The sequence below is a fragment of the Rhea americana genome, unplaced genomic scaffold, assembly GCF_003343005.1.
Source record: "Rhea americana isolate MKP2758 unplaced genomic scaffold, rheAme1 scaffold_433, whole genome shotgun sequence".
Classification (NCBI taxonomy): domain Eukaryota; kingdom Metazoa; phylum Chordata; class Aves; order Rheiformes; family Rheidae; genus Rhea; species Rhea americana.
Genome location: NW_028186572.1, coordinates 223,518 through 240,759, shown reverse-complemented (window position 1 = coordinate 240,759; position 17,242 = coordinate 223,518). Strand labels below are relative to the sequence as shown.

The 17,242-nt window shown below is 42.5% G+C and overlaps 1 protein-coding gene across 1 annotated transcript in view; it reads right to left on the bottom strand.

Moving 5' to 3' along the window:
• Positions 1-17,242, bottom strand: part of MAPK8IP3 (mitogen-activated protein kinase 8 interacting protein 3) — a 59,910-nt gene that overhangs the window by 28,017 nt on the left and 14,651 nt on the right. Inside the window, exons 7-10 of the mRNA XM_085315654.1 lie at positions 12,731-12,977; positions 10,659-10,761; positions 7,874-7,992; positions 1,526-1,537 (exon numbers count right to left, since the gene is read on the bottom strand). Coding sequence (XP_085171780.1) covers positions 1,526-1,537; positions 7,874-7,992; positions 10,659-10,761; positions 12,731-12,977 — 481 coding nt within the window. The remainder of the gene's footprint in view (positions 1-1,525; positions 1,538-7,873; positions 7,993-10,658; positions 10,762-12,730; positions 12,978-17,242) is intronic.

The following is a 17,242-nucleotide window of genomic DNA, read 5'->3' as shown; positions in this document are numbered from 1 at the left end:
AAAAAAAAAAAAAAGAAAAGAAAAAAGGCCTTCGCCTTACCAAAGAAATCATCCCGTACTATGAGAGCCATCCCATACGAGAAAGAGAACAGAAAGAGATGGGGACAAAGGGGGAGAAAGGAAGAGAAAAAAAGCAGCCATTAAGTACCGGTCTGTAAATAGCAAACAGTGCAGCTTGTCAGCATGTGTAAGTACATGGGTGTGTGGTGCCAGCAAATGCCGTGGTGCTCAGTAGGACCTCATCTACCCCCTGTTCTGCTTGAGCCCAGCCTAGCAGGGATTTACACCTGAGATTTCAGAACAAGCTCAACTTGAGCCCACTTTTTTCTTCCAGCTTCATTTTCCCTGGTCTAACCATCTTTGGGCTCACCATCCCCTGACAAAGGTAACTGAACAGACATTATAAATAGGGTGCAGGAAAGACATGAGGGGAGAGACAAATAACAGAGTGAGGGCAAAAATATCCAAAAGCTCATATTTGACTTTTTTTGCACAGGCCCAAATCCATTTGCTTACTCAGACAAATTTTAACTACACTCCAGGAGGAGGTTTTCTGAGAGAGGACCATGAAAAGGTGGTTTACAGTAAGAGTAAAAATAGTTTGAGCTTTTGAAAGGATAACGTCATCCCTTTCTTTTTTAACCTTGCAGACCCAGCACCCAAAGGCAGTGAGCCCACCCTAGCCTGCAGGCAGAGGCACACCAGGGAGTTCATCGCTGCACAGTATCATGTGYATCCGGGCAAGTCACCTGCCTTTATTACAGAGAAGACTTAATCCAACTTGCACTGAAATCAAGAGAGATTCCCCCTTGACTTCATCTGAAATCAGGGCCCAAAGGCGTTTTATGGAAACGTGAAAATTCTGCAAGCGTAGGGTCTTGGTGGCAGAGCCTGGTCCTAACGCCATGAGCCTCTTCCATAAAAATGAAAGACGACAGAGATATTGCTTCAAACTTCTGCCCGGAAGATAAAGCTTCAGCAAAAGGCAGAGGCTCTGCTATTTTATAATCCATCAAGAAAGTAGTTAACTGTCTTTAATTTTACTACAGCTATTCCAGAAGAGGGCCAGTACTCATTAACTGACCTATAATGGGCATCATGCAAGCAGAGGGATTCCTAAAGCTTTCTTCACTTGGAGGAAAATGGAAAACCTAACTTTGATTTCTGTGCCCACCTGACTTCTACCCAAAATACTTCCCACTCCATAGAAAGAGAGAGGCACAGCAGGGCTTTCCCAAGACCCTGAGTGAGAGGCAGACCCAGTGGAGCAAACCGGCAGAAAGCCGGGAAAAAAAAAAAAAGCTTACTAAAACGTAGCAGCGTGAGAGTACAAAGCAGCAATGTCCTACTGCCTGGGGACCCACCAGTGCAAGGCAACCAAGCAAGGCAAAGGCAGGATAAAGTCCGCAAAGCCAACCGTGAGTGGACAAGAGCAGGGGAGTATCACACGTGTATACCATGTCATTCAATCTCGACAAGGAAAAAGGAAACAACGAAGGAAACTGAACGGAGGAGAGATACACACCTGAGAACTCCCCTACGGGCCATGTCCAGCGAAGCACAGAGAGACAAGGGAAGAAAAGGAAGTGAAAAAAAGGATCAATCAGTGACCAAAACCAACAAAATAAAAATTTTGTTTAAAAATAAAAAAATAAATTAACAATGATTCAGCCATTTCAATGTCAAAAGGCATGAAATAGTAAGGACAGGACCTGCCGTGGCTGCAGATGGCATGATTCTACATACAGGACGTAAAAAAAGTCAAGGAAAGGTAACCCGTGGTACGACCGGAACCACATGCCTTAGCTGCCCCCCGTTTTTCAGACATCACGTCTTCCTGGACTGGATCAACCTTTATTTTCTCAATCGTGTGTCGTTAAATGCAGGGCGATGGCTACTTTCCACTACCTTCTCACTCCCCCCTCCCCTCAGGCAAAAGATAAACCCTTTTTTAGCGACCAGATTTTCTCAGAATAAATGTGTACTTCAAAGATACTTCAGTCCGCAGAAGACCACCAGTTGAGGCTTTGACGATGTAGTGCTGGGATTAGGTGTGGCAATCTCATTTCAACTTCTGTATAAAAACACTATATATAAACTTACCGCAAATATACCTGAATTTCTGTCTTCACCACAAAACCCCTGTTATTTGAAGGGGTGTTTTTAGACTCCAAAGCAAACGCAGGCAGGTGTCCTAAAACTGAAAGGAGGCACCTGCCCATGGCCTACAACCAAATGGCCAGTCAGCCTTCACGTCCCGATTCCCACTGGACAGTGATGGACAGGAAGAGGGGAGATGAGAAAAGGGGGAACGTGCTCAGGATCAATCCCGCAAAACCTAAAATTGATGCATCCGTAAGCAGGAAAACTGGCCAAATAGATAGCAGCACCGTTCATAAGGCTGTAGTGAGAAAGAAGGGAATTCAGTTAACAATTACTCTGGGTAAATAATTTTCTTATTCCACATTTTTCTCCAAACTACATCCTATATGAACTAATGCTTGTAAAGCAAAATGAGTGAGAAAAATAAACATTATTTGTAATTTCATGATCCATAATTGCAATAGAGAGTGTCGATTTTGTTCCAAGAGATGTTGGTAGCTTTGCAGATATCCAGAAGGCAAGAGTGAGATTTTCCAGTCAAGAAAGAGATGAGTCTTCCTGGTACTGCTCAAGGGTAATTTCTGTGAGCTCCTTTCATTTTGAAGTCCTTTTTAATGATACTTCTCTTTCTTTAAGAAACTGAGTCCAAAAAGAAGTAATATTCTTCTAACACTGATTTCCAAGTTTTGAGTGACCCTAGAGGAAGTAGTTGGATTTCATTTACACTGCACATATTTCATTTACACCAATTCCTTTTTATTTTTAGAGCACAGTGAGCTCCAAATAAGACCCAGAGAGAGAAAACTCTTTCAGCCTGTGTGTCTCATTGCTTACATCACATCCATAGAGCTGCAACTCTTCAGACTCAAAGATATGGAAGGAAGAGAGAACAATTTATCTAACAAGAAAGGCAAAATTGTGAATAATGTTGACAGATCTGTCCGTACTGAGATCTAGCCTCCAGCTTTAGCAGAGATTCTTAGTGCTTTTCATTCTGCATAGCCGAAAAATGTACAGATTTAGTTTCTTTGTCAGAGATACTGGACATCTAAGATCTCTGTCTGCCTTCCTCCCTTTATATAACCCTGGCAACATGTGTGTAATTTTAAGGAATACTTAAAATGTCTGAGGATTGTACAGGCGGCCAGAARTCACCAAAAATATTAGTTAGATTAACATTTACATCAGGAAACTCAGAGAACTAATTGATTTCACGCCATCTCATCTTGCAGACTTGCAAAGGCCTCGGGAGAAGCCCTCCTCTTCTACTGGCCCAGCATGCAATAGTCTGCACGAGTTCTGCTGCTCTGCTCAAAACCAGAAAATTGTCCCAGGGAGCGGCACAATGGCATATCACGTGTTTTGAGAAGCTGGCAAAGGGTTCACGTCAATGTATTTTTCAGCAGCTCTGTGCTGCACTTGAAACACACAAAGAACACAAGAACTTTCACAGAGATTTTAAATTCATCATCATTAGCAGATCAATCCTCTTTTATCCATAAAGAAAAGGATAAAAGCACAGAAAGAGGAGCCTTTCGGGCCCAGAAACATAGACTGCAACACTGGTGTCTGATAAAGTAGCGGCTAACACTTTCTAGCGTTAGACAGGGAGTATGGGTGTAGATCTCTCTACAAAGCATTTTATTTATGCAGGTATAATTAAGCTCTTGCTCTTCAGAATGAGCTCTCAAATGCTTTTACTAAAATAGACTATATATGTTTCATTCTCCCTTGTATTTTTCACAGTATGTTTCATAAGAAGAATAGAGAAAACAACCCCTGTATCTCAGTAAGGTTGAAAATGTGAGATTCGCTTAGRGAAAGACTAACAGAAACTTAACACTAGACACACTATCCCTAATAACAGCAATGCTAGCCAGGAGAAAAAGATTGTTTTTTATGCTTAATGAAGAGGGATCATTGTATTTCCTTTCTAAATGAAAGGTAAAGATTAAACAGTGTCCCTCCTTTCCATGTATTTTCAAGGCAAAAAAGGACAAACTGTCTCTCCATAGGGAAGCAATTTTACACTTAATTTAAAAATTAGAGCTGTGGATATTAAGGTAGTGGTTAAAACTATAGGCCAGTCAGCCTCACCTCCATCCCTGGAAAGGTATGGGAACAGCTCATTCTGGATGTCATCTCCAGACATATGGAGGAAAAGGAGGTGATCAGGAGTAGCCAGCATGGATTCACCAAGGGGAAATCCTGCTTAACCAATCTGAGAGCCTTCTAGGATGGAATGACTGGCTGCGTAGATGAGGGCAGAGCAGTGGACGGTGTGTACCTTGACTTCAGCAAGGCTTTTGACACTGTCTCCCATAACATCCACCTAAATACGCTCAAGAAGTGTGGGTTAGACGAGTGGACAGTGAGGGGGATTGAGAACTGGCTGAAAGGCAGAGCTCAGAGGGTMATCATCAGTGGCGTGGAGTCTAGTTGGAGGCCTGTGGCTAGTGGCGTCCCCCAGGGCTCAGTACTGGGTCCCGTCCTGTTCAACYTWTTCATCAATGACCTGGATGAGGGGACAGAGTGSCWCCTCAGCAAGTTTRCTGATGATACCAAGCTGGGAGGAGTGGCTGACACACCAGAGRGCTGTGCTGCCATTCAGAGAGACCTGGACACGCTGGAGAGCTGGGCAGAGAGGAACCTCATGAGGTTCAACAAGGGCAAGTGCAGAGTCCTGCACCTMGGGAGAAATAACCCTAGGCACCAGTACAAGCTGGGGGCTGACCTGCTGGAGAGCAGCTCTGCAGAGAAGGACCTGGGAGTGCTGGTGGATGACAAATTGACCATGAGCCAGCAATGTGCCTTTGGCGTCAGGAAGGCCAATGGTATCCTGGGCTGCATTAGGAAGAGTGTTGCCAGCAGGTCGAGGGAGGTGATCCTGCCCCTCTACTCAGCCCTGCTGACGCCTCATCTCCAGTACTGTGTCCAGTTCTGGGCTCCCCAGCACAAGAGAGACATGGAGCTACTGGAGAGAGTCCAGTGTAGGGCTACAAGATGATCAGAGGGCTGGAGCACCTGCCCTCTGAGGAACGGTTGTGAGAGCTGGGCCTGTTCAGCCTGGGGAAGAGAAGTCCGAGGGGGAACCTCATCAATGTGGATAAGAACCTGAAGGGAGGGTGTCAAGGGGATGGGGACAAACTCTTTGCAGTTGTACCTTGTAACAGGACAAGTGGCAATGGGCAGAAACTGAAGCACAGGAAGTTCCGCCTGACCGTGAGGGGGAATTTCTTYACTATGAGAGTGATGGAGCACTGGCACAGGTTGCCCAGAGAGGTTGTGGAGTCTCTTCTCTGGAGATATTCAAGGCCCGCCTGGATGCAACCCTGTCTGACGTGCTCTAGGTGACCCTGCTTGAGCAGGGAGGTTGGACTAGATGATCTCCAGAGGTCCCTTCCAACCTTACTGATTCTATGATTCTATGATTCTATGGTAAGTTAATCTTACAGGGGCACTGTAGAACAAAGTCACTACATATTTTCATTAGAAGTGGCAGCTTCCAAACAACAGATGTCTCAAGACCCAAGATACATCATTGATCTTCAGGCAGCCTTACTTAAAAGGTGAAGCACCTTTGACTAACTGGAATTGTGATGCTCAATTTTTCAAGGTCTCCAGCTGGCCAACTAAAACCTTTGGCCCTTTGAAAATAACAGCTCCCATTTCTCATTCAGTCACTGTGTCAGACTCCAGGACTCATGATGTAATCCAACCGGCAAGTGGATTCTAGGACGGCAAGCTTCCGGGAAGGGGGAAATAAATTGTTCCAAGCAGTTCAGATACTGAGCAAGTCATTTTCCTGGACAACAGCCTTCAGAAACCGACATTCCCTGATGTCTCAGCCGTTTTGGGGAGAGCAGGAAAGCAGCAGCTGGCACAAGGAGGTATGTGATCAGCGGCAGGTTGCCATATAACAGACCATACACTCTTCTAAATAAGAGAGCACCTGAAAACCAAGAACAAGTAGTTGGGCCAGATTCTCAATGGTTGTAATGCTTTGATTCTGCTATGAAGAGAGCTGCCAAAGATGTGTGGAGGCTGGTTAACCAAAACTCATGCCACAGAAGGCAGATGAAGCTTTAATGTGCACATGCAGTTCTTACTCTCATCTTCACTCTGAGCAGTACTCCCAGCCACTTTTCAATGACTGCTAACACCCAAGTTATTCCCGAGAATGGAACTTCAGTTTTTCCATAAGAACTTCTAAACTCAGATTTTGAGAGTATCTGCACACGTTGGCTTCAGTTATTGGCAGAGAAAGCATTTGCTTTCACCTGGGGTCTTCTACTGATTCCTTTCCTCCACCGATCTTGAGTTTGGAACAAATAATAAATGTCTGAAGACTATACGCAATGGTCATCATTCCTTCGATTTGTGCCACACACAACAGCTGTCTTGCAGAGCTAACACCATGCTTCGAAAAATAGAAATCATCTATATCAAATAGCTATTGCAAGAGTCCTGGTGGTAGTCTGTATCTTGTTCCTATATCCTGAAGTTGCACAATTGCCTATAAAAATACCAATTTCAGAGATTTTGTACTAGATAAAGCACAAAGTACTGGGCTAGCCTACTTTTCAGTCTTCAGTCCTCTCCTTCAGTTAAGTCATCAGCAAATAGATTAAAAACTATCTTCTCTGCTCCAACATACTCTTTCGGAGAGTCTTGATGCAAGGATCATACTCAAAAAGGTGACAAGTATCTTCATAATTTTCAGTCTTGCAAAGATGAGTTGCTGCAATTCTGTGTCATGATTCAGCTGATCCTGTTCTGGATTTACATCCAAAAGCTCTTCAGTAAAAACTGTCTTTCCAGAACCAATTATGAGATAATCCAGAAGCAGCTCTTATGCCAGCAATCACCAGAAAGGAAAGGTATGCTTTCAAATCAGACTTCTTGCTATTCAATGCATGAAAGGCACTTTGTCCTCATGTCTCCTAAGGCTCTTTAAATCGAACAGCAAAACTGAAAGTGAGCAACACAGTTTGAACTTTATCAGTTGCCTGCATTGTCTGAGTATTCAAACCTCACTCACATTATCCTGATTAAGGACAACATTCAACAGGACAAAAAACATGCTTAAATTCTGCCATGAATTACAGTCTACACAGTCGGAGACCAACACCAGAAGATATAGCAAGGGCTCAGACTGCAACCAAAAACAAAGTTGCTTCTTTGACTGCTTCAAAGTCCTGGTCAGGAACGTAGAATATAACCAGACTTTCGATATGACAAGCTCCTTTCAAGATCAGCCTAGAAAGCGATTACATTCCCAGACTGACTATAACAAGGTAAAAGTCACGGAATAGATCATAATATTGCCACATGAAAACAAAGAAATATTGTCTGCTAAAACTTCAAAAAGTTAACACAAAGAGTTACTTTATTGCAGACTTCAAACAAAAAACTTTGTTCTAAGTGAAGGTGCTACTGTGCAGAATTACTGGGGAGAAATTTGGGAGAAGAAGGGGAAGGAGCAAGCTTTGTCTTCAAAGCATTTGTGCAGGAGAATCCCACACAACAATAACTTACACACATAAAGACAATCCAAATTAAAGCTACCCAACCATTTAAATGAATTTCTAAGTACATATTACTGTACTGCTGGTACATATTTCAGTCACGGTATGCCCCAAATTTCATGCCATTTTTAAAAGACATACTTCCAAAGTTCTGGAAAAAAAAGAGAATTGAAATACTTCTAAAACCTTCACACAGTTTTCACTATACCAGAGAGAACAGAACGGTTCTAATAGGTTTTTACCTAGTAGATCTGCTCCTTCATCAACATCCCCAATAACCTCGGACCCTGCTGTGGAAAGTTCATGATACAGAGAGTCTGTGTTGATGCCGAATGCTTTGTTCACAATCCCCTGTGTCGGGCTGTTGTTGGAAGAAAAAAAGCAAGGACTCTTGTTACTTGGCAACATTTAAGCTAGAACATTCCTCTCTGAAATGCTGAGCATCGCAGACCACTGTAATTAAAACACTGGGAGCTTTATACTTGTGCACCATGGACTGATTCAGTGAATGTATTAAGTAAGGAAAAACCACATTTTATTCCTCTTATCAAGGTACTTGACAGTACTTATCATACACAACCTCAGTAAAGCTGGCCTGGCTGATTCCTTTCCAAATCACAGTAATTTATGACTATTTAGCATGTGATGGAAAACCTTCAACTCGCAGAAGCTCTCAAGTCTGACTTTTAAACTGTGCAATGATTCCCACACACCTATCAACCTAGACAGAACCCTTTATAGCACTACGATCAGATATGGATTCAAATCTTGCAAACCACGATGGCTTTCTTTTTTCTTTCCCAACTAGTAAGTGAAATTAGCCCAAATGGCTGGTTTCTTCTTTGGGTGAGTTCACACGCAGGAATCCTTATTCACATGTCAGTTAAATGTATTTCAGTAAAGGTAAATCAAAGAGAAGAACTTTGGAATTTGCAGACTGAATGTTATCTAATCATATCACAGGCGAGCACATTCCCACATCTTAGTCTCTTTTCTACCATCAAAAATCTTGTATTGCTTGACAGTCTCATGGCTCAAAGAGAAAAGAGCTGTTCTGGGAGGTCACAATAACAAAGGAGGAAGCCACTTCTGGGACTGTCAGTGCATATTCCAAGAATGGGCACTAACGCGGATATAAAGACTTTTAAATGCCCCGTGCTGCTTGAGGGAATCAGCCAGCAGGAAGAGACGCCCAGCAACATGTCCAGCAGTCTAACAGAAGCRTAAGTACCCCTGGGGGCTAGCTCAAGTTGTGTGACTTTCTTGCACAAATCACGTCTCAAGTGATCAAGCCTGGAAGTCACAAATGTGTTGTGTTAGCTGTCTCTGGTATTTCAGGAGTACAAAAAGCTACAGAAAAAGGAGGAAAAGTAGGGGTTTTTTTTAACTATAGAGCTACGCAGGCATGTAAGAGCAGCATGGGAGCACTGAGGAACCACAGATGGGTGTCGTGACTGCATCAGAATTGATCAGTTCACACAGTACCTAATGGACAGCCACAAGTGACAAGAAGCAACTAGCATTCAAGTTCTGACTTGAAGACATAATCCAGCTTGACCCTCTTTAGCAATCAGCTTTCAGCAGCTGTATGTTTCTTGAAAGCATTCTGGTTTTAAAAAGCAACAAGCACAATGTTCAGCAGCTCCAGAGTTAGCTTCTATCTCTTTCCTGTGGCTTTACCTCTCTACCTTAATCACAGACTACTCTGCCCAAACAGCTCCTGGTGTAGCAACGTTCTCCATTCCTTTCTCCTCAGGTTCAGACTGATCATCAGGCTTATCTCATCAGGCACTTTCATCTTCCTCGCGTAGAGCTGGCTCAGCTACCTGTATTCCTCCTGCTGCTGACTAAAAATTGCCCATATATCCTATATATACTGAGGGGAGCTTAATTGCAAATACAGTCTAGTCAAAATTATGACTACAATATACTGATTCACAACAGAGAAATGCATCTTTTATCGCTGCTCACATACGCTTCTAGATGAGGATGCTCAACAAGGGGAACCAGTCCAGATTTGGACTGTAAGAAAATCTTGCCTTGACTTTATYAGGGTAATTTCACACATTCCTGTAAGAGTTTGAGGGTTGGTTTTAACGGACCCTTGTAAAATTACCCACAAGACCTTGATAAAAATGAATCAACGAACCCAGACTACAAATTCTGGAATAATAGCTGCTTCAGAAACAGGGTGTCAAAATTAATCTCCTTTAGAACCACAGCAACACAGGACTCCAGTGCAAGTCCACCARCTTGGACTCTGTCAGGGTCCTGAGTGCACTAATGGCCATTATTGCCCTGAGCAGCCTCATGTGGGACCACTACCCACAGACCTTCTGTCCATTGGTCCAAGGGTTCCATAGAAAGCTCATACCTGGGCTTTTAATTCTTAACTGAGTTATACTGTAGGTATGTCTTCAGCCCTGTCTCCTGCTGCTCCTGAATAGTCCCTGGCCCTAACTCGTCCCCTCACCTTGCTTGGGGTTGTTGATGGAGCCTGTTATTGGCACCTTGCTCAGATCCTGCTGGACTGCACTAGGGTSAGTGAGGGAACCCCCAGCTCCTGGAACATGCTCCTTYGGGGAGCAGCCCTGCTCTTGCTGCTTTCTCTCTGATGCTTATGGTAAGTAAAACTGAAAAAAAACTTGAGTTTTAAAACTAAATTCAGAACTGATCTCCTATTAGACAAATGATATCTTTTCCCTCTCCTTGAAGTCTTAAGCCTCTGTCCCCTTTTCCTGTGTTAAAACTTCCGATGTTATGTTTCCTTGTCCTCCCTGATCCAGCAAGGCAAACTACCCTGTCTCAAACAAACCCAATYATGGGTCAACTGGACAGATTCCTATCAGATATCCAGCTGACATTTTCCTTCGAGAACTTGAGAAGCTTCAGAATCCCTCATATTTCCACTAAGGAGAACATACAGGCTTAAGCAAACAGCTGCATCCTGAACTCAGTGTGAGCCACAGTATCTATTCTTCATTCCTCACAAAGCCAGACTAAACAACGGAATATCACAACCAGTACCTGTTACCAGTGCGTTCCAGGCGGGGATCTTGACACATATCCAGCTCTGGTGTAGAGTCTATGATGTCCTGAACATCAGACCACTCATCACTGCTTCCCATCCCTAGATAAGACAACACATACGATCTAGAGGATCAGGACTACCAAAAGATGGTTCTAATATCAAGAATATTTGGGGGCTCTGAACATCAAGCCTTCAAAACTTCATGGTGTCAYGTGCAAAGTATTGAAATAGGAATAGAAAGGGGATGATCACCTGGAGTCACAAAGGCACCACCAGTTCCGGGAAGGCGGCCTTCACAATTCCAGAGGATTCATTCCAGGAAGACGTGTAACTGTAAGTGAACCCCTCACCATACCTGGGTGCCTCCAAGATCACTGGGATGGATCCCCAGTACAATGTGATAATCAGAAATACTCCACCTATTTAAATAACTTCAGAATAAACTTTCTGTCTCTCAGCAAAAACTGTTCGCTTATAATGCAGCTTTGGCCAAGATCTAAGAGCCCACAGTAATCTTCTCTCTTCACAGAGATTATTGAGGTTATGAATTGCTACTGACTCATTTTAGAAGAATAATTTGTCAATACAAATTCTCGAACTTATAACTRTTTTAGATGGCCATTACAGTGAAATTTCACTTAGAAGCTGCATAATGCTATCTATGAAATCTAGTCTGTTTTTGTATCGCCTGAAGCCAATATTCAAAGAAAATAAGACATTTCCCACTGTTGTCAAGCTTTATGTATTACAAATCAAAGTGTTCAAAGACTCAGATTTACACCTATCCCCCCAAAGCGGTATGAACACAGGGTTTATTCAAACATGAAATTCTTGAAGAATTAGAGACTCATTTATAAACTCTATTAGTCCCTTAACTGTGTCAGATGTGAAATTTTTGACCTTTCCAAACACCCTTAGCAACCAAGTATATAAAGAAAGCCCCTGACAATTTAAGTGTTGATTTTATTGTTTTAGGCTGGCACTGTGCACCAGTTGGCAACAAACGCCATGTCTGAAGACAAAGCTTGATGTGTATCTATTGCCAAACTAGAGATCTATACACCAGTGCTTTGCAGTCTCATGGTAACCGAGCACTCCTTCTCTTTATGTTTGCAGAAAAGCTTCTCAGCTTGAAAACACTTCTGAGTACCTTTTTTGCAGGTTCTGCTCTAGGGCATTTGCATCTCTGGCAGAGAATTATTTATGCATACAATACATAATTAAAATTCAAGTATCTGAGTTTCTCCACAGCACAGAGATGTGATCCTACATTACACGTGAGAAAGGTTGAATATGCAGAATGCTTAGAAAAGATACAACTATCTGTTTTAAGCATTATCCAGTACTAATGCATATACTGACCTATCTTAGCCAAGATCACAAAACAGGCAGCAATTTAATAGTTGGCTATGCAGAAGCTRTATGTTTTTATAAAGCACTACACCGGTGTCTGGCAGACTGACCTCTGTAACCTGGGAGCCCCTCAGCTGCTAATATAAATAAAGAAYGGGACTCAAATCATAAAAGTTCTCAAACAAAAGCTACAACAAAAGATGTTGTATGTTGTTTTATGGTTTCAATTTGCTAGAAGCCCAGTTGTAAATGTTAGTAGAGGAACCTCCTCTGCATTACAAGGATTAAAAGGATGATCCTCTGGTTCAGCTGCTAACCTTGGAGACCCAGGCTCATTCAGGTATTCCTGCACAGACTTTCTTTATGATCTTCCACTAGTTTTACAGTCCTTTTGCATGCAAGTTCACAACCTGTGAAACAGATCATTTCTCATTTCTGCTGCAAATCTAAATACAATATAGGCAGGGGGCTGCATAGACACTACATTGGCAGAGCTATATTAAACACCACGGAAACCCTCTTTCATCATGTCATTCCACCATTTTGTTTATTTAAATAGCCTGGTGCTAGAAGCTTAGGTGACAGTTTTCTTCACTAGATGTCATGAATTCAAATGCACAGAGGACTCCAGCAAGTGGAGAAAAAACAACTGTAACTTCCAACAATTTGATGGGTTTCTTATATTAGAAATAGACTAATTTCTAAGTTTCCATACCTATGCTGACGTTCCTCATCTCCTGGGTGACCTGGACTTCCATGTTCCGGCTGTTCCGCTTTTCTCGTGCCCTCTTATTGCTCTTGGCTGTGCCATTGTATTCACTGACGGACTGGATGCTCTCATTCAGGGGGGTGACTGCAGCAGAGGGCACAGATGACGTGGGAGTGTTGGACTTGGTTCCAGTGGTGCTCGGTGTGGCAGCTGCTGAGGACTGTCCAGATTCGGACATTTCATCTTGGGGGCACTATGACAATTCCAGAGCAGGAGAAGAACAGAAAGCGAAAAGCACAGCTATACATTTCAATCAATCTCCCATGTGTTGGTTACGGCTGCCTTAAAGCATTATGGAAAAATGAGTCTCATTCATCACACCAACTAATGTCCAAAGCTCACCAGTCACACTTGGCAGTGCAACCACAAGGAAGCAGTGAGTTCTCGTGCTGAACTCAGCAAGCAAATCCTACCTATTTAGGGATTGATATCCTTCTTCCTTCACTGCTTAGTACTGGTCTTCAGAGGTCACAGCATGTGATCTCCTCATCATGCATCTCAAGGAAGATGGCCTTATCAAAGGTGAAAAGCACCTGCAACTTCCACTGACTACATTGGAAGCTGAAGCGTTTTAGCACTTATGGTAAGCCACACCAACGTTTTCCAAGAGCGAAAGGCAACACAGATACTGCTTGGAAAAGATCTGAATTGGCCTTTCAGAGGTTCTGGATGCTGTCATTACTCTAAGCCATTACAACAACTGGGGTGCTAGCACTTTGACAGAACAGAGAAGTATTTTTGACACTAAACTGCAGAAGCAAAGTGGATACCAAGCTGCGATAGTCTGAGTTTGTTAGCGGGGAGACCTACGTCCACCTGTCACTTTACGCAGAAGCCAGCCAGGCATGGATCCAGCTTGACAACAGAGCAGAAGCAGCTATGATCTCCCCACTTTAAAATGACAGAAGACCCAAGAATTCAAAAATCAGAAGTTTACAAATTAACACATGAGATGGATTTCCAGTGGGAAATGTGCACAAATGGGTCTCAGATTTGCAGACATGACAGCCCCATTTCTCGCAATACCACCTCCCGAAAAACAGGCGAGGCTTTCCGGACTCTGCCAGCATTTTACACTGTGACCGTTGTTTGTCAATTAAAGCGGGACTGCTTCACAACCCGGCAATGAACTTCCTAACCAATGAAGTAATCACTCCCAGACCCAAATGAGAGCTTCCTGTTCTTCACAGCAACCCACTCTAATTACTCCCCGCAAGGAGACGACAAAATAAATTTTCAGAGTTATACATGATAATGAGTTGCGATAGGGTGCGGTGATGTTCAGTAGCTGCACATGCAGACCCAGCTACAATCTTTACTACTTGCCTCTCTTCTCCTGTGCAATTGATAGAAAGCTTCTGATTCTGCTCAGAAGCTGCTTCATGCCTCCTAGCCTTAGAGCTGTGATGCTGTTTCACTTCACTAATTTGGAAGTTTCATTCTGTTGTTCTAATAACAACTTCATAACATGACAAAAAAATTCAAAATGGAATGAGAGAGAAGACTAARAAATGGTGACTTAACCCTTTGCAGCCATCTTTTTTCTTTTTTTAAAAAAATGGAGTCTTATTAACATATTCCTTTAGACTGTCCTCTGTGTGTTTGATCTTAAAATATCCTGCTGTACATTGCACTAGGGAAGTCAGAGGTTTTACACTGCACCTGTGCCTTTATACCAGGAATGATATATTTTAAAACTACATTACCATTAAATATGATCCCTATTTTTTATATATTGTTCTTGGATTGTCAGTCCAAACAACATCATATTCCTGCATGGACTTTCAAATCATCTCCCAGCACTTTTGCTGTTTTTTAGCAACAAAACTGAGATGGGGACATTCTACTTAGGCTGCTACATGTGGAAAAACACACTTCCCACCTGTACTTCATATTCCTGTTCCAGGAGCTATTTTTCTAATGTGTAAAGAAAAAAAAATCAAACCAGAATAAATATGACCCAGTGAGCCTTGTGCTACTTCAGCTGCAATCTGCCTGCTGTGCTGTCTAATTTACAAAGGGACAAAGAGCACCGAGTGTAAAGTACAATTGTAAAACCTCTTTCCCACAAACAAAACTTCTCCTGTATGGAACTGAGATGGTCCCGTACCTCCTCTATGTCTACAGGATAACCACAGCCTGTGAGGATCTTCACACTGTAAAASAGACACCCAGCTGGGTCCAGTGTCATTCCTTATTCTTAGGAACTAGATGTCATTCAGAAATGCTGTATCATCAGTGCCTATGGGGTTATACTTGTATCAGAAACATACTCTGTARTTTCTTTACTTACTGACATACTCTTCTCCTCAACCAGAATGCACCAGTGACAGTCACTCTGATCTTACGCTTACCCTTCGGTTATATATCTGAATTTTACATTTACCTATAAAATGTCCTTCATATACTTAATAGCCTGCTTTGGAGAAATCCACTCTCAGACTGTAAATACTACCAAAGCACTCCTCTTAACAATCCAGAAGCTCTACTAGACTTCGCTGAATCGTCTTTCTATTTTCCTGAGTGCTATATTAATACTACAGATTCCRCTAAGTCCACAGCTCTTCTCTACAGCTGAGGAGGCATTCTCCAYAACCCATAGCTCACCCAAAGAATACTCTCCATAACCACCACTTACCTACAGCCATACCTGTCAACCTCCTAAACATCAAATGTGTAGTAGTGACCTCCAAAATGCATTGCAAAGGCCCAACATTCATAGCAGTCATATGTCACCATGAGTAGCCACAACTGTATGGTTACAACACTGAAAGCATAGTACATAAAAACAAAAACGTTAAAGACTTTCATCTCCAAAACATTACATAAAATAAAGGTACAACTGAATGTAAAAATAAAATAATATAATGACAGAAATCAAAACAAAATATAGTAATAATAGGTATGTAAGGACACTTAAGGTARTAACTACAGTATCACCCCTGGAGAAGGAAAACTAGTCAGAAGATTCAGGATACACAMTTTGGGAAGGTGAGTTACGTGTATTTAGTTGACAGCGAAGTATCAGAGCTGCTGAGGAAGAGAAGAGGAGCACATCAGCAGTAAAGCTGAGATTTCAGCCATGCAAAATATTTAAGAAACAGCATTTCAGTCAGAGAGTGCATAAGAAGTTTGCAGGAAGAAAATCTCCATTGCAAATCTAGTAAGTCCATCAATCATTCCCTTTAATTATTCATATGCTTGCTCCAAACTCTTAGGAAAGCCACCATAATAAACTATCCATCCGAGTTTTCCATAGCCCARGCACTCCAACTGCACCTATTAGTCTCCTAAAACCCAGTGTCCAGATCCRAATTTCCCTAACAAGCACCAACAGCAAGCCCTGCACTACTTGTTAGGTAGACCCAGAGCAGCACACTAGTACCTCYGCACAATGTTCTCCTGTAACTAGAAATGGATTTTTGGCCTGACAACAGATTACAAAGAGTCAGGAACCCATTATCTGAATATAGAAATCAAAACTTTTAATTTATCTGAATTCCTGTCATATTCTCCTGCAATGTGGACACTGAATGACTGTTGAGTACTACTCAACACTTACTAAAAAGCTTTTAGAGGCTCTGCAATGATGCAGCTGAATTAAGCCTTAGCAAGTCTATGGAAGATGGATCTATCTCCAGCTTTCCCCTAGCTCTCTTCCAAAAGCTAACCTGTACTGCACACGCCTAATCAATAGAGAGCTCTGGGGTGTGTTTACACCATTCAGTACAGCACTGTCTGGAGATCCCAAGGAATAAACTAACTCCAGAACTGGAAGCAGAATAGTCTCTGTAACTTTTGGTTGCTGCACATGTCCTTGTAGCAGTGCAGTGCTGGCAGAGCACTGCCCTGCTTGAAGAAAAATGTTCATACTGTATTTTCATTTCCCACTCCTTGATTGTATCATTGCACTGTGGTATTGCTATTCCCTAATTTCAGGAACCGCACGCCAGAAATTACTGTAGGACCTGATAGACATTTTGGGAAACGTAGCATCTCACAAATCTGTGCACTTCCAACACTAAAGAAATCTTTGGGTTCCGAGAACAGTCTCCATCCTACCCAAGGATCTTGCTTATGCCCACGTCATGCCTTTAGATTTTCAACTTTTGCAACAGCCAGAGGGTTGATGCAGTGTTAAGGTCTGCACTATGCTGGGCCTTGCTGCTTTCCAAAAGCAGAGTTAAAAATAGAAGCTGCTGCTTCATGTTCAATGCACAGAGCTGTCAACTAAGAGTACAACTTCTGGATCCTGGGGCTCAATACAGTCTCTGAAAGGTAGAACAGAGCATCACAAGCAACAGGCGGGACAAYGCAGCTGCTCCAGCACAGGTGCAACGCTGTGAGGTTTCTGGCAAGCCACAGTGCAGAAGGCAGTGTATTGAAGGTGACACAATGCAAGTTTAGAGCAACAAACTAAGTATGTAAGGAAATGAAATACCTGAAGTGCAGTGTAAG